The sequence below is a fragment of the Tremella mesenterica genome (genome assembly GCF_000271645.1).
Source record: "Tremella mesenterica DSM 1558 unplaced genomic scaffold TREMEscaffold_3, whole genome shotgun sequence".
In the NCBI taxonomy this organism is placed as follows: Eukaryota; Fungi; Basidiomycota; class Tremellomycetes; order Tremellales; family Tremellaceae; genus Tremella; species Tremella mesenterica.
Window position 1 is genome coordinate 926,285 of NW_006711227.1, and position 26,191 is coordinate 952,475.

The window sequence follows — 26,191 nt, forward strand, 5'->3', positions numbered from 1 at the left end:
CAGCACCGCCACCCCCCACCACACCACCTCGACCACCCATTCCGCCACCAATAGCACAACCAGTCAATACTTGGACACCTCCTGCTCCCATACAACCCGCTCCAGGTATTCACACACCTCTACCACCTTTCGCGCCTACCCTACTTCCTCCCAATCCAGCGTATCCCCCTCGACCACAATCGTCTTTTGTTCCCGAACCTCGCTCCTCGACCCCGATGATCGCGCCCGCCCCTCTTCCCGCCACCACACCCAGTATACCTAATTTTACCATGCCGCTAGACGTTGCCAACATTCTCAAAAACCTCAACACTGCCGCTCTTCTCAGTAAACCTCAAACTCCGCTTTTAGAGGTCAAACCTCGAAATGTGTTGGACGAGTATGAAGATCTTATATTATCGATGAAAGATGTCAATTTGCAAAATCTCGATTTGACCGTATCCCTCCCTGACCGTGAAATACCCCTTGATCATCTGCCAGAACGATGCAAACAATGTGGCCTCCGTTTCCCAGGAATAGGTACACAAATGCAGGAACATCTCGATTGGCATTTCCGTCGAAACCGAAAAGAACGCGAGACGGAGGGAAGGGGTGCTCATCGACGTTGGTTGCCAAGAGCTGAAGAATGGGTATCAGATCTAATGACCAACAATGCTGTCGCTTCTGGCTCGGGTCAAAGTACAGCAGGACCTTCCAATGTGACGGGAGTGAAAACGGAAGAGGGCAAGGGGAAGTTGACAGCGGAGAAAATGGCACAGTTGAAGAAAAGATGGGTTGCAGTACCGAGTGATCCGGCACTGGCCGCGAAACCCTGTCCAATATGCAAAGAGACTTTTAAAGGCGAATGGAGTGAAGAAGAGGAAGAATGGGTTTTTAAGAATGCACTGAATGTTAATGGTAATGTGAATATGATGTTTAGTTTTGCCCCCTTATCTCTTTCATTTCACACGTTCCCATTTAGTTCTCTCTGCATCATTCCATTTGATATCCCTGACTCATCCCTCACTCCCACTCCCACTTCCCTTCCGAACCAACATCCCATTCTTCTCATCCATCTTCTGGGACAAATCCACTCCATCTTTCGACCGATGTATGTCGAATGTTGAGCAGCACCTTCTCATCTTCTTTAATCCCGGATTTCTTCCTCCGCATCGTTCAATATGAGAGAATCAACGTCATGGTAAAGTTCAGTATTCGTGTCTTGATGCGACAAAGTGAAGAAAAACGCAGCTGACGTTGAAGATTTATCACGCTACATGCCGAGCCGAACAAATGTCAGCTGTAGTGGCTGCTCGTTTGATGGACGGTGGTCGTAGAACAGGAAGTAAAAGTCCTCGATTGAGTCTTACTCCAGGTACGGAAGATGGAATTAGGACGCCTACATCAGGATTAAGAAATTTAACTTTACCCAATCCCGATTCACCGAAAAAACCAACAACAAATCATGTCGAAGTGATGCAAGATGTCGCGATGAAACATGAGCAACAAAATTCACCGAAAATATCTCCACCGTTGTCAATCACGTCAAAATCCCCTGTTGTGGAGTCAAAGGGTGAATTCGAAGTACAGACCCTGGTCGACGTTTTAGGTGATCGCGCCAACGATGATGTAGAACAATCAAGTCTTGGAGGAAAGCACGAAGCGGGCAGTTTGGTGGAAGGGGATAATAAAAGGAAACTCTCATGTGTGAAAGGAACTGACGATCAAGAACACGTTGTCAAGGTGGAAAAAGATATTCTTGAAGATCACGTAAATGAGGGAAACGATGGGAACAAGTTGGATAGGAGGAATGACATCAATGGGACCGATGCGACAAAGGAGAAAGATTTGAATTTCGAAACTAGCAAAAGGAAAGCTGAAGATGAGGTGGAAGTTGAAGATGTTAAAAAGCCCAAATTGGAAATCGACTCTGATTTCGAGTTCGACCTCGAGATTTTAGAACAGGATCCAGGGTTAGAATTGGACATGGCGGGAGTTGTAGAGTAAGTCAAACTTGATATTTTCATGATCATGCATATTATAAACCTTTGAACAAAACGATTATTTCATCGATGTTAAACACAAGGTTCCTGACTATACACAAACACCTAAACGCATTTTTGACTCGTTTCATCTCTCCAAAGGTCCCAGATCAATGTTTGATACAAAGTTCATCATTATACACAAAATCACGAAAAACAAATTTGAGTCCTCTCATCTGAAAAAGTTCAATTTACTCGTACAGTCCATATAAAGTGAAAGGTTGGATTTATGGGTCAATCTGCTTTCCAAGTTTGAACGTTTTGAAGAAGTTTATAATAAAACCTCGTGGTGTTGAGATGAGCATCAAGACTGAGTCTCTATTTTTTTATCAACGTCGTAAGGGGAAAAGAAGGATGAAGTAACTCACTTCGTTGACAGTGTGGATATTTGCCGCACCGGTGATTGAAGCAGGCATGAAACGATACAAGTTTTTGGTGAGTTTCCACATATGTTTTGTATCTGTATTAGCTATGAGTCAGTTACCGAAATCCATAGATCAAGTTACAAAAATGTGGAATCATCACTTCTCTGTCCTCATCCTAAGATATGAGATGAGGTGTTATATATATAGAGAGAGAGAGAGACCCCACTAAACGACTATTGGGTCTGACAAACGGATGAAAAGGGTTGTTCAATCAGATTCATAAAAATAGTCAAGTCCACTCACCAAACATGCCAGTAGGAGCAACAATCGTTTCTTTCCCAAACATATGTCTCAATGTCCCTGCTAACAATTCCCAAGCTTGAGTGTCAGGTTCGGTAATGGGAGCAGGTTCCAATTGTCCTTGTCCGCCTGATGAGGTGACACCGATGGTGATGTGTTGTTCCGAGGTCTTAGGGGAATTGTCAAATGCTGACAGAGTAAAATTGAGTTTTTCAGCTATAGGAGTGATGACAGATTTGAAATGGTCGATAGTTTCCTTAACTGAGGAAGTACTATTTCATCAGTCTGAACGAAACTCCACTGTTGAATAAATCCAGAATTAGAAAAGACTTACAAGGAAATACGGTGATTGATTTGAGCTATTTGGTCAACTATCAAACTCCATTCCATATCCTTTTCACTGACTGTACTCATTCCATACATGTTTGATCTTCATCACCGGCCATGTCCAGGGCCTATCAAGTGAGAGAAGAGGTGTTCGGGGATAAGCGAATGTGAATAGGAAGAATGCTTACCCTCTACCAACTCCGGAAGAGCATTCACTTTGACACCTCCATGGATGATATCGATCGCCTGGGTGGTAGACAAGTACGAATTCAAAATTCGATCGGATTTGGCCAAGTCCCTAGCGAGCTTTTTCCACATTTTCGGATGTCGAACTCTCCTTTTCAGTGATCGAGGGATATCAGGGGCGTATTCAAATAGACAAGATAGGTATTTCATATATGGAGAAGCGGGAACAAGGGAGGGTTCAAATGGATGGGATTCAAGTGCAATCAAGAGTTGTGCCATGACTCCGACTATATAATTAGTGACATTCTTTCTCTCTTGTTACAAGATCTCCCCTCCATGTAGCTCCCCCCGACCACCCCACACTGACAGTCAACGAAGGGGTAAGGCTCATGAGCTAGAGCAGTTGGCTAAGGAGGGTTTCTGAATATATGTGATTGAGATAAGATACTACGAGATGATGTTCAGACTCACTGCCTGTGTGAGGAGGAGGAACACTTGAATGTCCTCCAAGGGTCTCCACCTTGATATGAAACGTTGACGCTCCCTTTTCCGCCATTCCCAAACTCATGAACATATTACCATATTCCTCTGCTAATCCAGAGAATCCTTCGTCCACTAGAAATGCCACCGAGTCTGGACCGTATCTCTCTTCCAAAAGTTTTGCCAGACTTCCTGCCCCTTTCCAACCTCCTATCTATTCATCAGCTCGTGCATCGGTAGTGAGATTCTCCAATTCCTCCACACGCCTCTTGTATTACGCTTGGATGAATATGATTGAAGAAGTATGAACTCACTTCCTCATCATAGCCAAAACCAAGCAAGATTGTCCTCTCCGGCTCGAATCTCTCACTGACCAACCTCTCCACAGATCCCAAGATAGCCATGAGACTATTCTTACAATCGGAAGAACCTCTTCCCCATATCCACGTCCCTGTAGCTTCAGGAGTAGCATCCACCGCTATTTCTCCAGCAAAAGGAGGAAACACCCATTGATCTTCCGTATCAGGATTTACAGGCACCGTATCGATATGCGCCATTAACAAAATCGGTTTCAAATCCTTCTGTTTCCCCTCCCATGTGAAGAGAGGTCCGTGGGTGTTGACCGCTTCATGTTTCAAAGCAGAGTAGACTTTGGGCAGCTCCTTTTCGAGGAAAGAAGAAAAAGCGAAGAATTTGTCATATTGACTATCGTTGGCAGGTAAGTAAATGAAGTTGTCGAATGATTCAGTTCTTACTTGTACAGCCTTTGAGAGTCTCTCGGCGGCTAGTGAGGCGTACTTGGAGTCTTTGAGAGGGTCCCAGTCCGAACCTACATTCAGAGGTTTGGGTTGCGAGGGACATTTGGCAGCTTCTAAAGCTGCACGATGAGCATTCCAACCACGATCAAGGAATCGAGGTAGGGGAAGGACATCGGTGGTGAAGGAGAAGAAACAGAAGAGGATAGTCACAAGGGCGAGGAATGAGGACTGCGAGTATCGACCACGGGGAGAGGAAGGAGGGAGAGATGTAGACACTTGAAACTTGTCGGACATTGAAGCACTCATGTTGGAGATGAAGGAAAGGAGGAGGAGGGGCCAAGATCGAAGCGATAAGATAGGGTTGAGCAAATGTTCATGTTCGGGTAGATCCGGACTGACCAACGAAAGAAAGGTCAAGACGAAACTCAAATCCCAATCTGGTTGCGTATCTCTATCTTATAGTCAAGTTGTTGAAAAGTATGAACACTGTCAAGTCTGTCGTGAGTGCTACATTGACCCTTGAGTATTAAGCTAAGAAGATAGATATACGGCTGGGGTGTGAGTCGACTTTCGCTATCAGGCAATATGCTGCCATGCCGCTCGGATTTCCGAGGTCCGCCCCAACAGTGACAAGCTGACCATAATAGGTCCTCATAGTCGCCGGAGCTGGGGCGTACTACTATGCGAAGAAGGATATAGATGCTCGGAGACAAGATCAGAAGTATAGAGGTGCCAGACCTATGGATAAGCTGTCGTGTGAGTTGTGCAGGCAGTCATTCGCTATTCTGACCTTTTCACCCTCGTGACCTCAGAAGGTCATCTGTACAGGAATTTGCTGATTTGACAGGGCAAGAACGAATAGAACAATCACCTTCTGAGCCTATACTCAGTCGAGCAGGGACGAGCACCGCTCCAGGGGAGACGAGCGTCGAGGTAAAGTCGACACCGAGTGGGCTGGGGAGTCCAACGAGACCTCCCGAGGTGAGATGAGTTGTGACTTTGGGAGTTGGTAGACCACTTAGCTGGCTACAGATCTCACAGACCTGTACATGCTGATGAGGGGCATGAGGATCGTCGTTGATGTTGCTCATGGCATATACCGATGATCTATATCTCTTGCTGTCTCAATCCCAAAGTGACTTAAGGTACTCGGTCGCCACATCGGGTGAAAACGGCCCTGTACATGACATGACGACGGTGCAGACTTATGTACTTCTCTTTCAACTTTCATCTCGTCATCTACTGCATGAGCCTTATTGAGAATCGTCAATCCCGCACCTAGTAGAGACCGTCTTCCATCAACCGCCTCTCTTCCCATCATCGTCCATGTCCACTCCCACCCCAATACGCTCGTCCCGTAAAGGTCCCAACCCTCTTATCCTCGGCGGGCTCGTCGTCCTTGGCTCTGTGTCCTTCTTCATTCTCACTCAGACTAGACATAACGATCCTCGTCAGCAACGTAGGGAGTACCCCAGTCCTCTACTCCCACCAAGGGATGGTGTTAAGGTGGAGGTCACATCCCAGAAAGGACGGCATACAGAGTAAACTTTCGACTGATCGCGACCGAGCTCTACTTCCGACACCCTTGAACCCGTGTGTGACGAGTTGTACGTGGGTAAGTTAGATGGTTCGAGCGTCTTTTCACCCCCGTCTCCCTCGGATCATAGCAAGTGGTGCTTGTCCTATCTGGGCAAGTCTGGGGAAACGCCCTTCCAGGAGGCAGAGGGGAAGTGTAAGGATCTATCAAACAACCCAAGTAGAGGTGAACAAAGGAGGGGGAGAATGACGTGTGAGAGAAGACTTCTCTTTATCCTACCCACTCCACCACTTCATTCCACTCGTCATCATCCTCAACTTTGACACTGTTCTTGTTACCGGAATCTTCCATCAGAGAGTTGATATCTTTTCCTAGCGTAGGTATATCGATCAAACCCTGACCGGTAGCCCGACCGTGATCACAAGACCCACAAGTAACTTAAATAAACTTGCAAGATGAATCATCGAGATCTTTCCAATCCGACCCACGCCACTCATCCTTCTGAGAACCTGTCCGAAACCCCAGAAACTCCCAATCCTCTCTCACCGACTTTTGCCACTAGGCAAGCATCAACCAATACCGAAGTGTCAGTATCTCATTCATTCGTCGACTCCGCCACGGGCGAAGAACCACCACATTCACCAGCCGATACCGCAGCGAACTACGCTCATTACGCCTCCGGGTTCTCTGCCGGTATTCGATCTCCCGCACAACACTTCAGTTTGATCGCCGTACAAGGATCTGTTCCTACCACTCCCCTTTTCAATTACCAAGACGATCCTGAAGTTTCCCGTCCAGGAGGGAACAAGGACGGGGATTATTTCCTTCCAGGTCCAAAAGGTGCCAAACGTCCAGACTGGGATAGTATGATTGGACACCCGCGTGAAATGCCTCCACACGAGGTCCAGCTGGCGTCCAAGATTGAAGTGAAGAATAACAGGGTCATCGCCATTGACTTTGACGATGTCTTCACTCAAAACTACCAAGCTTTGCAACTTGAAATAAACAAATTACACAATCTCGATCTGACCATGTGAGTTCTAGTCTTTTCTTGTCAAGCTGGAATATGCTGAGATTGTAGTGAGGATGCGAAAACTTATTTCCCCCATCAAAACCGTGGGTGGGGCAATTATGCCGATGTGGGTCGTGGACTTCGTTTGATGGAATATCTACTTCCGACGACCCAACCCGTAGATGGTTTCGTAGATGGCTTGAAAGCGCTTCGCGAAATGGGTCATGAGCTACACATTGTCACTTCGCGAGCCGAACATCATCGTGGGCCTGTCATCGAATGGCTGGCTAAATATGGCGTAACGGTGGGTGATAACGAGGAAGACCTTATCAAGGAGATATGGTTCGTGGGGACTTACGATGCTGCGCAAGCCCAGATTCCGGACAAGGAAGATACCCCTGAAGGTCTTGAGAGAGAAAAGGAGTTGAATGCGAAGTTTAAAGAAGTTTGGAAAGCTGTTGGAATGGGTAAAGGAGGTCAAGGAAAGCTTAAGGTGAGTAATACGTCTGGAAGATCACCTTGCAATTTCATTTCTCATATCACCACGCACGGGGGAGTATCAGTTAATCTTCAGGTTCTTCGCGATATCAACGCTGCAGTTTTCATCGATGACCATTACGGCAACCTCCTTCCCATCCTCAACGCCACGCCTCCAATTCCTTGTATCTTGTTCACCCGCTGGCCATGGAGCAAGAACGCCACGAGCTGCCAGACCGCGGAAGAGATCATGACTTATGAAGAACGCTTGGCGGCGGGAGTAGAGTTGTCGTATCCCCCCATCGAGGACCGAGATGGGTTGGTAAAGTGTGAGACCTGGAACGATATCGTGAACTGGGTTGCTGAGTGGGACCAGGAGGTTGCGGCGTCGTCTAAAGAGGAGGAGGGGAAGGAGGTGAACGCCGAGGTAGAGAGTCAGTGATAAGTGGACTTGAGTGCCATCATTGACAGTACGAGTACGAGTATCGTTCACAGTAGCCATGGCTGGCTGCACGCATGCATCATACATATCACTGTGAGATGTATGTCGGCGGATGGGCTTCAACAGGCTTAGTTCCGCTTTGAGATGACCTCACAAACACAGCATCGCGCGCAAGAGTGTAGCTTGGTGACTTGTATGTACACACTGACAATCTTGTCAACAAACTCTAGCATTCAAGTTCTAAATTTACAAAAAAAAACCTGTTCAAACGATAATCACAATTCATCTCCACCCATACGATATTGTCCAAGACGCGGTCCTTGACCCGAATTCGAGCTATCCATGTTGAATCCAATGACTTCATGATGAGCTCATCTCACTGACGATCTCACAAACACTCACTATTTTCCCTCTGTACCTTGACTAGCAAGACTTGCTACTTCCTCATCGGTCAAACTGAAAGTAGCGGCCAAGGCGTTCTGTTCCGCTTGTCTAGCGTTTCTAGCTCCTCCGAGAGGTATGGCACCTTTCCGAATCACCCAATTTAAAGCTATGGCCGAAACGGACACCGAGTATTTGGTAGCGAGGTCTTTCATTTCCGTGAAGAGAGGTTCTAGTTGTTCCCAGGTTTGACCTGCGCCAAACCTATAGAATCAGCGTTGAACCTTCGTTCTGTCTACCACTTGTCATACTTGTTAGTCTCCATGTCCCTGATACGACATGAAACAGAAGAACAACAGATATGACGAATGGGTTTGACCAGAGGGATCATACCACAACATCAGGCTTCGCCAACTGGGTAGATCTTCTTTGGGAGAGGGATAAGAGTGAAATTGAGGGCCAGAGGGAGGAAGAAAGGGAGGAGAAGAGGAGAAGACATACGCTCTACCTTTAGGAAGAGGATTCTCCGGACCGTATTTTCCAGTAAGACGACCCATTGCCAAAGGAGAATCTGAAGTTCAGCTCATTGCTAATTGACCAGCTGGATAACTTCTTCCAAGACTAATTACCAATACTTTCAGATGACGAAAGACAAGTGAAGCTGACAAAGACAGGGAAAGACATGACAAGAATGGGTTGTAAGACTCACAAGCAAGCATAGCTATATCCCTCTTCTTCAGTTCGGACAACATACCCTTCGTATCCGGTAACTGATGAAGTAAAGAGAATTCGACTTGATTAGAAGCTAAAGAAACGCCTTCTTTCTCTAATGCATCGGACATTCGGATTCTCTCTATCAACTTTTCTTTCTTCGAGTGAGGGGAAATGTGAGAAAGAGTAACTTACACTTCTTGAAGAGAATAATTGGAGACTCCTACGTTTCTGCATAACCCCATTTTGACACATTGAGCGAGTTCACGAGCGATTGACTCGAAAGAGTGGATCGATAGAGGAATATGAACCTTTGTGTCAACGTTTGTCTGGAGCTACATTCACTACATGTCATACATAGAGGGATTCGCGAGCTGCGGTCCCCAATTTATTGAGGGGTCAAGGAAAGTTTTCATGTGGTAATTGGAGGACTTGACGATCTGTGTGAAAGCTGGGACCGGGTGAAAAGGGGAGAGGGTGAGATGCGAGTTGTGATGACTGACCTGATAGAGGTCGATCATTTCTACACCCAAACGGTCACGGGATTTAGTGCAAGCCGAGATCACACCAGGTGACCAGAGGAAGAAATTCTTATGGTTAGGCCAAGGCAGATCTGTTGTCAGTCCTTTCATCTGACACCTCGACATCCTTATTGACGAGATAAGACAAAAGAAAGGTGAAGTGTCTATCTGATCAATCATCATAGGTTGGTCCAGTTAGAGATGTGTTGCGTATAATGTTGATAAACAACTCACATTTGGTTGCGATATAAATCTTCTTCCTAATCTCAGGATCGGTGTCTTTCAACAAACGTCCTATCATTCTTTCACTCTCACCCCAACCATATCCTTCCCTATTTTCATCAACATCCTCATAACCATGAAACAAGCTATGTACTCACGCAGAATCGTAAAATGTCAGGCCAACCCTATTACAAGCTTCCCAAGCTTCTTTGATACCTGCATTATCTTCCGGTTTGTAACCCCAAGTAGATGTATCACCCCATGACCAAGTACCAATAGCCATAGGAGGCACTTGGATACCACGGATGGTAGCGGTTACTACTGCTTTGGCAGACATTGCTGATGATCCAATATTGATGGTCCGCGCGTCTCTATACAGAACACGCTGTTACTGACACAGATGAATAGGATGTGAGGAGTAGGTGGATTTTATACTTGACAATGACGACGAGTTGTATCCATGACCGATGGGGAGGAAAGTGGTTTGCGGTGAGTACGGAGTTGGAGTGAGAGGTGACTGCCTTTCGATCTGGACGATGGCAGGACATGACCGTCGGGCATGGTGCCTAGATGGCATAAAGTTACAGGCACCATCTCCTCTTCCTTTCTATCCGGCGCCCGGAGGAAGCTTTCTTCGTTCGTCGTCAAGCAAGTCGAGGACACGGAATCTTTTCTCAAGTCATCAGGTCATAAGTATCACGCATAGTACAACAACTTTATACGAAACACTCCATGACATCGGCCGCCGCTTGTTCTCGATACAGAAATCATCGAAAGTTGACCTTCCTATAGATCTCTACTCAAGCAATGCCAAGCAGTGCGATAGCGATACTATTCAGAGTTGACGAGCGATGACGCGCATACGAGCTTCACGTTGAATTGTGATGACGGACAACAACGGGAGGATTGGGGCGATACGATGGTTGGTTCATGGCCGGCAGAGAAAGAGACGGCGGAGTACCAAGGACCTGCGTTTGGGGCAGTACAACGAATTAGCTGTTGAACTCATCATCAACTGCTGTGAGTCGTGACATCTACAACCTTATATCAATATTTAAGCTTTGTTCATTTGGTCGTCCATTGTTTCTCTACGCTACATGTCCTCACCTTCGAATCTCCCTACAGAGGCCTCCAGATTGTCACGAGCGTCGAACAACTATCTTCTGGCAGACCGACGGTCGACGAACCTCGGCTAACTTGATGCTCCTGAGTCGAAGTCTCACCCAACCGAGAGGGCGCAGACGTCGAAAGGAGTGTAACTACGGCGTACTTCGGCGTAGTTACTCTAACTGGGGTTTTGTTCTACTGATGGCGATGTATCTCGAATTGTATATAGCTATCTCTATCTGTTTTTCACTACTGACAACAATCAAGGATCGCTGAAGAACTTCAGCGATCTTCTCAGCTAATATTATCTACTCCTCCTAGACGTTCATCCAACCCTCTCGCGCTTTGACGTACTTCAACGCACTTCGTCCAACTTCCCCGAGCCCTCAGCCATCCTCTTCCTCCTTCGACTAACTCCGCCTAACATCGCCGCACTTCTGCTCCCATTGTCCCTACTTAGCCTAACTCCGTCTAACTTCGCCGTACTTCTGTTCCCATTGTCCCTACTTAGACTAACTCCGCCTAACATCGCCGCACTTCTGCTCCCATTGTCCCTACTTAGCCTAACTCCGTCTAACTTCGCCGTACTTCTGCTCCCATTGTTCCTACTTAGCCTAACTCCGTCTAACTTCGCCGTACTTGGTGTCAGAAGTCCTGAGTTACGTGTAGAGTAAAGAGGTTAAGGCGTGATGGGGTTTTGATGGCCAAAGGAGGGTCATTGTTGGTGGAGTAATCGAGGTGTCGCGACGTAGTTCGTGACACAGATCTGGTGATATCTCGTTCATTCATGATGACAAATCTGGTCAGCTTTTTCGCCCACCCTCGCACTCTTCCGGTGCCGTTGCTACCCCCTCCAAATTCTCTGTCTTGCTGACCGCACCACCTCGAAGCGTAGTATCCTCTCCGCCCCTGGGAATCTCCACCATTAACTCCTCTGATCCCTCTCCAATCTCCGAACAAACCTTCGGAAACAGCTTTATGGCATCTACAGCTGATACTGAGGCTGTTCCAATAAATGGAGCTGGGAATACAAGTCAGGTCAGTGCATCGAAAAACAGTCCCAAGTCTTAAAATCTGACTCGACTGAGCCGTAACTTATGTAGTTCCGACACCGGTCTGGCTATAGCGATGTTAACTCAGCTGCTAATGAGATGTATGTGTAATATACTGCTTAATATAGATCCATGAACCTTGACATGACATTCACCCGATGACAATATCCATTCAAGACTTCTTCCACCCAACCAATTATCTGAGATTGTACAATCACTGACTGTCTTCTCACACTGATGACCACTACAAGGTAAAGATTTGACAGGCCGGCCAGGACCGGAGTATCATTCCTGACAACCTGTGTTAACTTCCCCAAAATTGCGGTGCTTGAAGAAGACAACATATCAATCTTGTCATGAGCGTATCTATGACGAGCGTAGAAACCGAAGGAAGATTCTACCCAAGGATGACATTATCATTTCCCACTCATTCGGTCAAACGATCAAACTTCCAACTCAGCTCGAGTTGAAATAGTATATGAAACCCTCATAATAGTGAGGATTTCTTCACCACTACATATTTTTGACATCGATCTTCTCTCTGACTCACTGGAAAATAAACTAAGGCATGTCTGGAACAACAGATGATGGGACCAACACTGGTGCCATTACTACGGATTCCCAAGGGGAAACCCCAACGGGCACAACACCCTCGACGGATCCTCCCCCGTATAGTGATGTCACGGCTTCGTCATCGGCGAACGCTGTAACGGACGACCCTTCGAACAATGGACAGTCGTCAGGTGCTGCTGCACCGATGTTCCCTACTGCTTCTACCTCTGTAGCGTTCACACCTGGTGGTACCCCCTCCACGCCTCTTCAAGGATACGGGGACGCGGAACTGTGGGGCTGGCAGGCTCAGTATTACGACCAAAACCTCCTGGTATGGGTTCCTCAAAAAGTGGAAACCCTAATTCAGTCACCTTGATTCAGCGCTTCATCGGCAATCAGTCTGCTCCGATCTCCGCAAATGAAGAGCAGTCACCCACTCCGGCAGATGGGTCGGGACAAGGAGAGCCACCTGAAAACGATGAGTCTACGTCTGATCCCGCATGACTCCTGGAGAAGAGTCACTAACGAGGAATCTGGAGCTTATGGAATGATGCATCTATTCACAGAACTACTCACGAGGATCATAATTATGAGGTCTACTCATTTGGTGTTGGCAGCTATCGGACTCGGAAAGTTCAACAGGAGCTAACGACTCTAACGCCAGCTTCTCCTTGCGAGCTTTACTTCCTTCTACTCGAATCAGTAATCACTCGTCATATCGCTTAGCGGACCTGCTCTCGTGTCTACGATAGTCGGAGGATCAGGATCCATGATGTGACCTTATTTTGGCTTTTCAGTATCCAACTGAAACATCACCCCCGGATTTTCCGACCGCTTCGTCATCTACTACTCGCTCTTATCGATCAGGACGACCTCCCCGCCCCCTCCCCCCCCTCCTCCGCCTCCCTACCTCTTCAGTTCTAGCATGGTTTGTTGTTCCCGTAATCGCTCATCAATCCACCTTTATTCTACACTTGACAACAACGGTCCGTAAGGTTAATCGTCAACCATCGAAAGACGCCTTGTGGGACTGTAAGGACCAGACGTCGGGATAGTCTGCGTCGATGAGCTATGACAATGAGGCCTTGTAGGGAACAAACCTAGTGATGTAGTGTATCGAAGAGATCTGTAAGATCGATGAGATGTATGTCAAATGATATAACTAGGAAAACACAAAATACATTCGACAAGACATTGCTGAGAAAAGACTACGTCTATATACTAAAAAGAGAGCGGGATGATACCGATAAGAGCATGCGTAGTTTGGAATGAAGTCGAGGTAGAATAGGAGAGGAAGAGCGATGATAGTTACCGAGACGGAGATGTAAAAAAGGGTAGAGGTGTCGAAGGAATGGTACCAGGCATAGTAGCAAACGGAGTAAGCCCGGACGCGGGAATGGAGACGGGGACGGGAATGGAAAAAGAGTACGACTACATGGTAAGGTACCCGTGGTACCGCGTGATCCTGACAGGGACTGGACGACGACGACTTGGCGCACAACCACTTTCGTCTTCGGGCACAACCCCCGAGTTAGGCATGCATAAATTTCCAACGGAAGCAGATAGGCGTGCACAAAGCTCGAGCCTCCCTTCCATCACTCCTCCCCGTCTTCAAAGACATGCAGTCGAATTTTTTTTTTCTTCACCACTTTTCAGCATGCATTAACATCCCTAACAGAGTAGATATGTACAGTAGACTGTCCTCTATCAGCACATACCCTTGTTGCTGCTTGAAAGTTGAAACTCACTGAGTTACATCCATCCTCCTTCCACCCTCTCTCTCCATGAGATCTGACACGTCTTATGGCCTATACTCACGAGGGGGGAATTCCTGTCTCATACCACCGTTCCTGGCGTCCAGGACAGTCCTTTCTGCGAAGTTTGAGCCATTTCCAAGCCCCTCTTCGACATACGGGGGCGGGTACACGGGTGGATAAAAGGTAGGTGGATAATTCAAGTAATTCGGTACAGGAGGGTACGTAGGTGGCCTCTGGTACCAATTAGATGGCCCAGGGACACCTGGGAGCAACTGGGGAGAAGGGTAGAAGGGGTAGGGAGGATATTGAGCGATTATCTGCATACATTAGCCCAGAACTTTTGTCAGGCGTGCAGGAGAAGTGGTAGGACAGATTTCAATGAAATGCGTACTGTTGGAAGTGTCCTCGCCATCTCAGAAGGTGTTCTCGCCATCTCAGCAGGCCTCTCCGTCATCGCAGACCCTGCAGTCACTGTCCTTTGTCCATTATTCTGTCCTGCAGCTTGAATTCGAGCTAATAACTCCTGTTCCCTTGCTGCTACTGCTTTCTTCGCTGCACACATCCAAGTCTCCGCATGTCTCTTGGTACACAGGTCACATTTAGGTGGTAGAGGGCGAGAGGGAGCAGATTGCTCACTTTGAGACAGAATACGACCGGACGGAGCTTGAAATGGACGAATAGACTGAATTTTCGAGGTTCTCAACCTTGCAGGACGGCCTGAAGGTGTCGGGACAGTGGTAGGGGTTTGCTGAGAGTTGTAAAATGGTATTGGACGAACCACATGAACCCCAGGGGTCTGAGAAGAAGTATTCTGACTGGCAGCTTGGGTTACTTGGTTGTCACGGTCCTGTCCTTGACAGACCTCAATGGATCAAAGACAGGTGGACTGCAACTGTTTAATTAGCTTGGACAACGACGGTTAGTATGTTGTCCGTAGACTTGTGATGTGGTCGGACGACTAAAGTGACTTGCGAAGGATCCGGGCAAGTCGAGATGACAATAAGGGTGTATGTGATGACGTGGACAGGGGTAATGATGGTGAGGGTGTGTTGGATTGTAAGTAATATGTCAAGAAGAGGTCTCTTGTGAGTGGCAAATAATATTTTGATCCTTGAGAAAAGGAAAACTACAAACTACAAATGGCCTCCTTATATCCTTTTCCAAGGGATTTGTGATGCGCAAACTCGTCGTATGAATTCAGAATCATCCGGGTTGATATCATGTGGATTCACACTGATATCATGTGGATTCTTCCCGGAATCAGGTGAGTCCATGCGGACTCGTATGAACTCTGGTGAGTTCATGACGGTTTCACACGATATTCAGGTGATTTCTGACTGAACCCATATGGGTTCAGGTGTATTCATGGTGAACACGTATGAATTCATGATGAATGCATATGAATTCATGGTGAACTCATACGGTATCATGGTGAACTCATGTGGTATCATGGTGAACTCGTATGATATCATGGTCATATCACATGTACTGATATGAATTCATTGGAACTCATATTGAAGTCGCATGAATTCAGTTGGAATGTGTTGAAATCACGTGAACTCGGGTCACGCTCGGTAGAGTCGTGACATTGGTACCGAATTGCTTGCCGAGCTCGCAAACCCAGTTGAAGGGGAGGATCAAGGATGTAGTTATTAAAACCATTTTCAGCCTCGAATTCGTCACCTAATTCATGTACCCCACTGGCCTGCAGAGCTGTATGATTACTTCTCTCATTGGTCTCTTGCAGCAAGACATCGAATCCTACTTCCTGCAGTCTCCAATGACGATGTTTCTGATTGATGGTTAAAATACCGTCTCTTCTCATAATATTCGCGATCGTATGAGCACAGGGGAGACCCATAGAGCCCTCAAAGATTCCTGAACACTGGTTAAGGTTGGCTGACGATTTAAGAAGCTTGTTCGCAACTTTCAGTTGATGTTCGAGCTTGTCAGAGGCGAATGAGGAGATGTCACGACAAACTACATTGAGAAGACGATCCCCAAGTGGATTTCGCTGTCTTTGCTGACCATCCTTGAGCACGATTTTATCCCACTGTCTCTCTAGGAAGATGTCGAGTCTCTTTACCACCCTGTCACGAACTACGTCGTGACACCTCGATTACTCCACCAACAATGACCCTCCTTTGGCCATCAAAACCCCATCACGCCTTAACCTCTTTACTCTACACGTAACTCAGGACTTCTGACACCAAGTACGGCGAAGTTAGACGGGGTTAGGCTAAGTAGGGACAATGGGAGGAGAAGTGCGGCGATGTTAGGCGGAGTTAGTCGAAGGAGGAAGAGGATGGCCGAGGGCTCGGGGAAGTTGGACGAAGTACGTTGAAGTACGTCAAAGCGCGAGGGGGTTGGATGAACGTCTAGGAGGAGTAGATAATATTAGCTGAGAAGATCGCTGAAGTTCTTCAGCGATCCTTGATTGTTGTCAGTAGTGAAAGACAGATAGAGAAAGCTATATACAAATCAAGATACATCGCCATCAGTAGAACAAAACCCCAGTTAGAGTAACTACGCCGAAGTACGCCGTAGTTACACTCCTTTCGACGTCTGCGCCCTCCCGGTTGGGTGAGACATCGATTCAGGAGCGTCAAGTTAGCCGAGGTTCGTCGACCGTCGGTCTGCCAGAAGGTAGTTGTTTGACGGCCGTGACACACCCATGGTAAAGTACCAGTGTGAGAATTCAAAAATTTCTTCAAGGCTTGATGTTCTCCTTCGTTCCTTGAGGATGAATGCTGACCAAGATTGCGGTTTCTGTTGGTAAAAGCATGAGCCCATTTCTCCTTGCTTTCAAGAAGATGTTCGATGTATCGAATTGCTGGAAAATGACTAGGTTTCGAGAATTCAACCTTGATCTTATCCATCCCCTGCTGAAGCTTGAAATCAGTCGTGGCCATTACCACTTCCTGTATCCACATGTCCCCGAACCTCTTCCTTGCCAAGACATCATTTTCTTCGTCTGCAAAGCATTTTGCTTTGTCACATGCGTGTCTGATATTCTCGCGAAGATGCCAGATACAATACTGCTGTTTCGCATTAGGTAGTTGAATTCGAAGGGCGTTCGCAAGAGCAACTTCTCTGTCGGTTACTACCACTTGAATATTGTACTTGAGAGGGCCCATTAGATCGAGAAAGGCTTTCAGGGCGAGGGAATACCAATCTGTAGTCTCTCGAAAGATAAACGCAACAGCAGCAGTAAAGGTGAGGTTTGTCGCAGTGAGGCCAGTGATGTGTAACATTGGTAATCGATAACGAGTAATCCGATAGGTACAGTCCATCATGAGGACAGTTGGGTATCTATGAAGCAGAGTTCTTGCCTGTGGGGTGGTGTATACGAACCCCAATGTCTCTCTGTGACTGTTGATAAGGGCCTTGAATAATCGTTTTTCTCTCTGCAGACGTAGTAATAAACTTTCAGTGGCTGTATGACCTTCAAGCTGACTTTTTTTGTACCTGTACTTGAAGTTTTTCACGTCGTTAGGTGTGAGAAGTGGTCGGTCGGGGTGGTTCTTGAGAACGTCGATGATCTGATGAGGTCCGAAGCCTTTATCCACATAATCTTGCAGCAACCGAGTTATCTCTGGTGTCCTGGAGGTTTTTCGTAGATGCGAAAGTAGTAGCTTCTTGACAGGGGGATGGTTATGAGAATTACAGATGGTGGTGAGAAGTACAGGACGAAATCCATCACTGAAAGCATCTTTCTGAGGTACTCGGGACAGCTTGATCTTGAATGGACATCCTGTTCGCTGAGTTGCTTGGACTCGGGTTCGTACCTTTTCGTATGAGGTGGTTCGACCAGTACGATATTCCCCCCCGCAGATACAGTTCAAAATCATGTACTGCTTGTCTTGGTTGCTTGTCTCTGTCACAAGTGCAAAATCCAACTCTGCAGCTAGTTTAAGCAGTTTCTCACGACCCTGGTTGATATTTGGCTGAGGAGATAATCGTAAGGGCGGGTGAACCAGAGTAGGTAGTCGTTCATGTGGACCAAATTCGTCGACATCAATATTTGACATGGTACCTTGGGTTTCTCCTTCTGAGCTTTCTTCTGAGTCGGTTTTCTGATCCAAATGGTCTTCTAAAGCTCGCAGAGAGGAGGTAACTGATCCTTCTTCGTCAGGAGAGAGAGATCTTGGTCGAACATCAACAACAGAAGGCGTGGGCGAGGTTGGTACCGAAGACGAAGGTTGGGTTTCAGGAATAATGGTGTCCGGTGATGAGGGCTCAATTTTCAGAGGAGGGAGAGACGGGGGAAGGGTGTAGTCAAAGCTGTCGTCACTGGAGGAGTCTGAGATCTCGATGGGCTGAGAAGCAGACATTGTGTGGTATGAAAAGTGGTCAGAATATCTCCTTCAACATCAGCATTGATCTGGGGGGATGATTTGGAAGTGAAATCTCACGGCGAAGTATTAGAGGCAGTGTTAAGCAGTGATTCAGGTATCAAAATGCTCGTACAGATGAGAAGAATCCTTTTCCAGAGGGTTTGAGGGGTTATAGGATGTAAAAGTGGTGGATATGACGTGAACCAGGTCAAGATCAATGGTCAAAGTTGAATGTCAGAGAAGAATGAGGCTCGAGCTTTGTGCACGCCTATCTGCTTCCGTTGGAAATTTATGCATGCCTAACTCGGGGGTTGTGCCCGAAGACGAAAGTGGTTGTGCGCCAAGTCGTCGTCGACTGGACCTTGCACAAATTATCAAAAACACATCTTCTTCCTTGATTCCGGTCGATAACAGCTATCCACTTCCCTATGTTATCTCCAGCAAAATCGACCACAATAGAGGCGTTGTCAGATCTGAGAAAGCTAAATTTTCTTTCCGTGAGAACGATGACGTGTAAGTCTTTAGAGTTGTTTCCGCAATCGGAAAGTGATCAAGTAGAGACTCCGACGAGAAGGCGAACGGTGGGAAAGTGGATAATCTAGAGGATATGTAAGTAGGCTTCAACCTTTTAAGTCTAACAAAGTAGAGAACAAGATATACAGTACAGATCCCTTAACGGACTATTCATCCGGGCAACGTCGACTTTGATAAAAACTATTCAAACTCCTACCGTCTACTACGCATCCCAATGTCATACCATCCTGACCTTCACTCAACAAGTCAGCAAAAGAATTCGAAGCCTGACCAGCAAGAGTCGAGGGTATTGACCACCAAACAGTCATTGATACGATCAGTTGTTGAAAAAGCAGGCATACCAGAAGAAGCGCTCGTGACAAGCTCACCTGAGACTAGCCACATATCTTTGTTTCCCCCATCCTCTCCCTCTCCATGTAGTCATGTAACTCGGACAAGCGGTGGGGCGCCGTTACAAGGCTCCCAAATCTATCAACGTTGGGTTTTTTACACGCTGCTCTCCCCAGTTGGTAACGAAAGTAAGTCCCCAGCTCACCGAAAAGCTTCGTCGTCTACTCGACAGTCCTCCTCTGACAATTCCACGAAACGTCCTTCGGCGCCACACTTACCCCGAGAGAGCTCACCACCGATCAATTATGGTGAAAGTGACGCAATGGCGAGCGCTATTCAGACGATATTGGACGCCAGCTCGTTTCAGCGTGATTATTTCAACAGACCCGTCTCCTCGGGTGAACAACCGGGAAGCAACAGTCAAAGTACAACTGCTCCCGCTGCCTTTATCCAGGACAATGAAACAGCCGGAAGTCTTTCTATGGCCCATGAATCACATTCTTCCATTGAAACACCAAGGTCATGGCCAAAAAAAGCACTCTCTTTCCATGACGCATTGACTGCTGGGCAAAACAGGACCCCTGATGCGTAGGGACGAACACGATGACATGAGTGGAGTGAGCTACAACAAATGTATATAGGTAATCGCTCATGATGGATGATGAATATCTCTCAGCTTCTCTGGGGGATCTCTACGGGTGTTTGGGCGGATTCGCCCAAGAGCTTCCTCTGCGTCTCCTTCACAAACGCTGCTGATTCTTCCCTAGTGAATCTATCTCATCAGCTTCATCTATCACATAATTGACTGACTCACCCTGCTTTGGTTCCCCTAATCTCTGGACTCGCATCTCCTAATGCAAAAGGATTAAAATCCCTCTTCTGATCCAAATCGGCCAGGGAATGGTTGACAAACCGATGTGTAGCTTCATCCGCTCTGACAGCTCTTATCACATCGATCAATTTAGCCGACTGAGGTAAACGCCAGTAATCCTGACTCTTTTAGCATTCTTCTCGATATCCGTAGGGAATGAAGGACTGACGATGGCTATTTGTGGAGCGGGGACGTCGTCCCATTCGGGTACTAGACCCTTTTGCATATCTTCGACACAATGTGTACTGAATGTCAGTTTACCAGCCTCACCTCATCATACAGGCTTACACGTAGAGGGGAGGGGAAGACTCGACTCACTAAGTTTTCACCGCTTCTTCTTCCAGTGCAGCCACGAAACGATGAGCCGTTTTGGGTGTAATGAGATAAGTTGCGAAGAGAAGGTTGTACATGACTCCCTGGGCGCCCAGGACAGCAACACGTGTCAACCAAGAAGGTTGAGCGATGGTCATGAATGTGCTGAAGAGGTCAGTTGAGATGCTCGAGCTCTGGAAAAACACTTACAGGAGGTGCATTCGTTCGTTTTCGGCTTCTTCGAGTAAAGTATGAATCCATCCTCCGTCACGGCGCTGTGAATCAGCATTGGTTCCACTCTACCTATGTTGAGTCCTGTCCGGTCGGAAGACAACACCAGCAGGAAAGACTATCCGCTGTACCATCTTCCCATGTATAGATGACCATGTATTCGAAGAGTGGATTACAATTGTATGGGCCTCGAGCTACCACTACGGGATGGGCATGAGATGAGAGTAACAGCACATACCAGGCGTCGTAAACTCCTAAGATGCCTCAATGTCCCCGCTACCATCCCTGGTACCCCAGCAAAGCTCTCGAGGAGTATGATCCGCATCAACCAAGCTTTGTCCGATAACAATAATCCCTTGGCTCTCAGTTCTTCGATAGGTATAGTATTTCGTTGAAGGGTTTCTTCAGGTATGGGTAAAGCTTTGTAACCTGTCACCCAATCGAAGATTCGCCTGCGGAGTTAGTTTCTCCGTTATCCCACTCACTTCGTGTGACTTTAGTGAGTTGTGGTCGCGTCACTATACAATTTCGGTGGCCAAGAACTGAGCACGAGAAGGAGAGACAAGTAGGATCATGAGACTTATACGAGGGAGAGAGTGAAAAATGTGAATGACACGGTAAGAGAAGTGAATGTCAAGTTGGAGACGTGAGGGAGGAGGTGAGATAGGTGAAGGAAAACATACAATAAGTGGTGGCGAAGGTACATAGGTGAGAGAGCGGATGGGAATAGGTGACGGAGAAAGGAAAGACAAGTGAAGATGGTGAGAGAAACAACCTACCTGATCAAAGTCACCGAACCGTGTGCAAGCTTATCACCAATTGTTACCGTTGGTCTGTGAACGATCTGAACACAATCCAATTCCTATTCTTCAGTCTTATCATTGACATGAAATGACGTTACATACTTCTTCTGTGTAAATAGGGTTCATCATTGTCCAAGGTCCAGTTCGAGTCAAATCGGAAAGAACGTTGATAGCTGTTGGTCCTGGTATTTTATCTAAAACATTAACATTTCCTGATATTCTCATATTCCTCCATGATGTCTCAATACTCATCATCTAATATCGAACGATGATATGGGATGAACGACTCAAGTAAAGACATATATATCACTTCTCCCTTCCGTACCTCGATATCTTGATGTTTCGAAGTAAAAAGACAAGGTGGAGATGGGATGAAATCATAACACGTTCAGATAGAGATGATTAGTCATCGATAATAAGAGAAGAAGAGGAAAATGAGGAGATATTTAGAAAGAAAAACAAGTTCAAGGGGAGAATTTCCTCACCAGAATAATGTAATCCCTCAGCTAATTTACTCTCCACACCTACAACTTTTTCCGACAAACCCTGGTTCTCTTCCCTCTTCCTCACTTCTGGTCGAAGGGCAGTACTCGCCCCATGTCCCTTTATCTTCTCTTCTAACATCCATTTAGAACTACTAGCGAACCCTCTCGGTAACGCCCCATACAACGAGGACGGGTGGGGTAAATTCCTTAGGGCGCGAGAGGAATGTTTGATCAGCAACAAACTCATGATTGTTCTGATTATTGTGACCGAAGTAAGATTCTTTCAAAATTCAGTTCTTCGGTAACTAAGTGTAGTATGGTAGAGATCTGTTCTTGATATATATATATATTTGTTGATGTTACACCGGACGTGAGACGGAGCGGAGGTCGGAGAAGGTCGCAAGTATAGTTTTGAAAGGAAACCCAATTTATTCGGATGAGTACTACACCGGCGTCGGCGTCGGCGGTCAGGCGATACGAACGTGGATCAGATTTACGATGAGTGTACGATCATTCACTCTTCGTCTGGTTGTCCGTACTGTACCAGTATACAGAAGGGCAAATCACATGCTCATAGGATCAAGGGTCACTGGAGAGAGGGAATGAGTTGATGAGTTGATATCCGAGCAATGCCAGTGGCCAAAGTTCCCCACCTAAAGTGACAAAGTGGGGGAATGCGATCTCTCCCGAGCGTCGAGACTGGGATTCCGAAGGGGACAGACCTTTCGAGGTCGGTGTATGTACGGTGTCTGGATCAAATCCCTGCTTACTGGATCTCGGAAACGTTTGAAAGGGAGGGTACGTCAATTACTCCTCGCGTAACAACTCCCACATCGTGCATACATGACCGTAGCGATGCGTGAAGAGTAAGAAAAGATGACATCATATCACATTGTCCTAGCCCATCGTCCGCCACATCGTACACATACCACAGCCGCTTCCAACACCTCTTGTACCAACCAGTCTCCTCGTGTTCGATCGATAGGCGTACGGAACCGTTTCCAATCGCGCTCTTTACCCCGTTCGTCGATCGCGATAGGTGTGCGGATGAGTCGATCGGGAAGCAGGGCGATGGCGGGACAAGAAAGACAGATACGATAGTTAGGTTGTGTGATCAAGAATCGCGTGACCGAGCATCGAGCTGTGTGTCAGCGCCGTGTTACTCGATGGTCCGATTCACAAGCACATAACGGCGCCAACAGAATGAAAGATCCAAAAGAGGAAGGATTGACACAAATGGGAGAGAGAGAGTAAAAAACGAAAATAAATCACACTCACTCCATTCATGTCCTTTGGAGCAAGCATACCCCTCTTCAATTGGCTCAACCCCTTCTCCACATACAGGACATAAATCTTTGACTTCTTGTCTCTCACTCTCCGTACCCATACCTGTAGTAGAGGAAATAGTGATGATGTCACTTGTCAGGGAGTTCATATCGATGATCACATCATATGAAGCTTTGACAAGTAGACGGAGGAATTGGTAATCTTTACTTGTAGGAGACATTTCCTGGTAACCTTCCATCTGGGGTGCAACCCACATGATAAGACTTGCCACGAAATTTTGGTCGATTGATCTGGAAGCGTCGGACAGTAATTTCGATAAGTCGGTCTTTCTTTCCGGGCAGAATGACTGAAAGAGGGTGAGCGGAAACACGACATGGACACAGGGACTTACCATGAGCCAATAGAGTAAGACAACCTCTAGTCTCCTTGCGTTGAGTTCAGTGGAGGACCACAAGAGACGACGCAGATCGTCTCGAAGCCTCGTCGAAGGCGTAGGGACGATCGAAGTGGCCCTGGCGGAAAGTGTCTCGATTATGGTATTGATGACTCCCGAGGTCCGAGGTTCGGCTGTGATACGAAGTGTCAAAGGTGCAAGGATGGCGGTGGGTGATTTGTCCAGAACTAATGACCATCAACATATGTCCATCTCATGGAACAATCAACATACGTCTAAGTGATCCTTCCAGTATCTGAACCAGCTGTTCCCTCACGCTTCTGCCGTATTGAGGTAAGGCGGACCCAAAGTCTGTCAAAGTGAGAACAGTGCGTCTCTTAGCCTCTGTCACTGTGAATTGATTATGAAAATTGATTGCCCTGTCATCAACGATTAAGATCGCCATGTAGCAAATATCGAAAACTCACTCGCTCGCCCATATGGCCACATGACCACCTAAACCAGCCCAACCGGCCGTGCTAGCTGTCAAGCTTTGAGTATCGAGATTCTGTAGCGTGTACGGTCCACCCAAAGTCTCCAAGAAAACATCACGCATAGACAATGTCAGGTCGAACAGTCGTTGTGGAGATGCTATAGTCGGTTCGGTATTGATATGTTCGATGAGATGAGTACTCAAATTAGACAACGTGACGAGTATTGAATTGTCGGCGATAGCCTGTATACCTGACCATCTTAGCTGGATCTGGAAGAGAGAGGTCGAAAACTCACCAATACAAGGGAAAAGAGAATTGGCTCCTGCCCAATCACCAATGCGGTGTAATGTGACTTGCCGAAGCCCGTCCCATTTTCTGCGAGGAGTTCGAATCCGTGACCAAAAATGGACAGTGGAACTTTTAGTCCATACCAACAGATCCTGACGATCAGATCTATCCAAATGGAGGAGCTCGTATTAACTCACGTCGATCCATCTTATCGCGGTGATGACCCTCTTGTCCTGAGTCGAAACACTTTGAACCTCCCCAAGCTCTAAGGTCCACCTCCTCATTTCAGGGTCAAAATTACGTTGCATCGGCAAGAGCATCACAGATCCATCTGTCAATGACATAGTTAGATCAGCTTCACCTGCAATCAGATCAACCAAAGCGCAATTAAAGAAAGAAAAATTGTACAAATGTAGTCGTCTACTTGACGCCAATCTGACCAGGCGAGATGAGATGGCCAATCGTCGCTGATTTGCTCGTAGTATTCACGATGAAATCTTCTATCTTCGCCATATCTGCTATCTCAGCAAAATTCCATTATATCATGAAAATGCTGACTTACGTCCAAAAGGCCACATATCCCGCTCTGTCGGCTATAGCGAGTAGACTCCCGTCCAGCCCGACCGTTGAGGGTAAGGGTACAGCTTTGGACCAGCTCATACCTCGCAAGATCAACTTCTTCTCAAACTTACGCTTTGGTTATTCGTGGAATACGTACAGCAAGCACGAAGACATAACATTTGATGTATGGAGAGCGTCCCATCCTTGTCTTCAGGAGTGATGAAAGACCTTGCGAGAGCCGTTAGATCCGCAATCCATCACATCAGTCGTCAGTGGTACAAGCTCCTGAGGAAGTACATACCTCTATCCATTGACTGAAGTGAGGATCACGTCCTGGAGCATAGACGGATACCTGCATAGTGCTTCTCATGATGACCAACAAACATCTATTCCGTCAACTACTGTCAACATTCACACAACATGGATCAGCTCACCCTCCTAAATCATTCAAGCCAGATGGTGACCAGATCGCCGACTTTGCACTGAGTTCTTTTTCGTCAAGAAGACCTGTAGCCACACCTTTCCATCAGCTTGGCCAGCTCCAAAGATAGACCAACCGCCTAATTCGCTGAGACCATATTGCTCTTCTTTCTCACCCACACGCTCAATCTCCACTCCTGTCATCCATAGAGGTATTTCACCCTTCTCAGGTCGTTCCACTCTATGTTTCCCTCTACGAGAGGTCCTATCGGATCTGTCGGCTTGTTGAACAGATACGCTTTTGTTCGTCGCCCCACTGAGAGGTTCTGGATGATCATCGTCGTCGCTATCCAGCTCCGTCTCCAGAGGTGGGGCATTCTGTGAAGATGTCAAGTGTGGTGTCTGTAGCCTATCAGCAGGACAAGTAGAAGAAAGAAAGAAAGAAAAGAAAACGAACGATGATGGAGACAGATCGTTTCGAAACGAACAGACATTGCCCGTCGTCATTCCATTCGAGATTGCCGTAAGAGGAGAAAGGGGCGAACCCATTCAACGGTTTGGAAGCTAAAATAACTGGGCCAAGGCGGGACGGTGAGGGATCTTGTTCCATGTTCAATCAATTACTGTTGTCTACTGAAGCACAAGGAGTGGTCGTATTCG

The 26,191-nt window shown here is 46.9% G+C and overlaps 7 protein-coding genes across 7 annotated transcripts in view; 2 read left to right on the plus strand and 5 right to left on the minus strand.

The window, feature by feature from the left end:
- TREMEDRAFT_13756 (uncharacterized protein) overlaps positions 1-1,335 on the plus strand; it is a gene marked incomplete at both ends in the record, with an annotated part of 2,087 nt that extends 752 nt beyond the window's left edge. Inside the window, 3 exons of the mRNA XM_007003099.1 lie at positions 4-675; positions 718-899; positions 1,240-1,335. Of these exons, the coding sequence (XP_007003161.1) occupies positions 4-675; positions 718-899; positions 1,240-1,335 (950 nt within the window). The remainder of the gene's footprint in view (positions 1-3; positions 676-717; positions 900-1,239) is intronic.
- Positions 1,336-1,994: 659 nt separating this feature from the next.
- On the minus strand, positions 1,995-5,525 carry TREMEDRAFT_71337 (uncharacterized protein; the record flags this gene model as incomplete). Its single annotated transcript, XM_007003695.1, has 8 exons — positions 1,995-2,336; positions 2,387-2,487; positions 2,687-2,955; positions 3,018-3,042; positions 3,199-3,483; positions 3,668-3,890; positions 3,991-4,553; positions 5,306-5,525. The coding sequence occupies 8 exons, from the start codon at positions 5,523-5,525 to the stop codon at positions 2,253-2,255; spliced, it is 1,770 nt and encodes a 589-aa protein (XP_007003757.1). The 3' UTR covers positions 1,995-2,252.
- Positions 5,526-6,426: 901 nt separating this feature from the next.
- TREMEDRAFT_61113 (uncharacterized protein) lies at positions 6,427-7,902 on the plus strand (the record flags this gene model as incomplete). Its single annotated transcript, XM_007003454.1, has 3 exons — positions 6,427-7,004; positions 7,053-7,476; positions 7,558-7,902. The coding sequence occupies 3 exons, from the start codon at positions 6,427-6,429 to the stop codon at positions 7,900-7,902; spliced, it is 1,347 nt and encodes a 448-aa protein (XP_007003516.1).
- A 401-nt stretch (positions 7,903-8,303) lies between these two features.
- On the minus strand, positions 8,304-10,074 carry TREMEDRAFT_28436 (uncharacterized protein; the record flags this gene model as incomplete). The annotated part of the gene is made up of 7 exons (XM_007003124.1): positions 8,304-8,547; positions 8,785-8,854; positions 8,993-9,132; positions 9,190-9,305; positions 9,498-9,607; positions 9,750-9,847; positions 9,896-10,074. 7 exons carry the CDS (start codon positions 10,072-10,074, stop codon positions 8,304-8,306), a joined length of 957 nt encoding a protein of 318 aa, XP_007003186.1.
- A 1,125-nt stretch (positions 10,075-11,199) lies between these two features.
- Positions 11,200-13,219, minus strand: TREMEDRAFT_61115 (uncharacterized protein; the record flags this gene model as incomplete). The annotated part of the gene is made up of 7 exons (XM_007003455.1): positions 11,200-11,482; positions 11,665-11,835; positions 12,119-12,246; positions 12,447-12,468; positions 12,495-12,675; positions 13,025-13,138; positions 13,180-13,219. The coding sequence occupies 7 exons, from the start codon at positions 13,217-13,219 to the stop codon at positions 11,200-11,202; spliced, it is 939 nt and encodes a 312-aa protein (XP_007003517.1).
- A 6,859-nt stretch (positions 13,220-20,078) lies between these two features.
- Positions 20,079-22,247, minus strand: TREMEDRAFT_28860 (uncharacterized protein; the record flags this gene model as incomplete). The annotated part of the gene is made up of 9 exons (XM_007003162.1): positions 20,079-20,178; positions 20,221-20,396; positions 20,447-20,522; positions 20,596-20,754; positions 20,800-20,864; positions 21,059-21,272; positions 21,600-21,682; positions 21,726-21,805; positions 22,109-22,247. 9 exons carry the CDS (start codon positions 22,245-22,247, stop codon positions 20,079-20,081), a joined length of 1,092 nt encoding a protein of 363 aa, XP_007003224.1.
- A 724-nt stretch (positions 22,248-22,971) lies between these two features.
- On the minus strand, positions 22,972-26,142 carry TREMEDRAFT_73520 (uncharacterized protein; the record flags this gene model as incomplete). The annotated part of the gene is made up of 13 exons (XM_007003696.1): positions 22,972-23,249; positions 23,387-23,741; positions 23,787-24,016; positions 24,063-24,208; positions 24,257-24,512; positions 24,558-24,702; positions 24,748-24,911; positions 24,959-25,065; positions 25,113-25,243; positions 25,413-25,497; positions 25,546-25,630; positions 25,669-25,933; positions 25,989-26,142. Coding segments are annotated over 13 exons (2,377 nt in total), but the record flags the coding sequence as incomplete, so codon positions are not given.
- Positions 26,143-26,191: the final 49 nt, after the last annotated feature.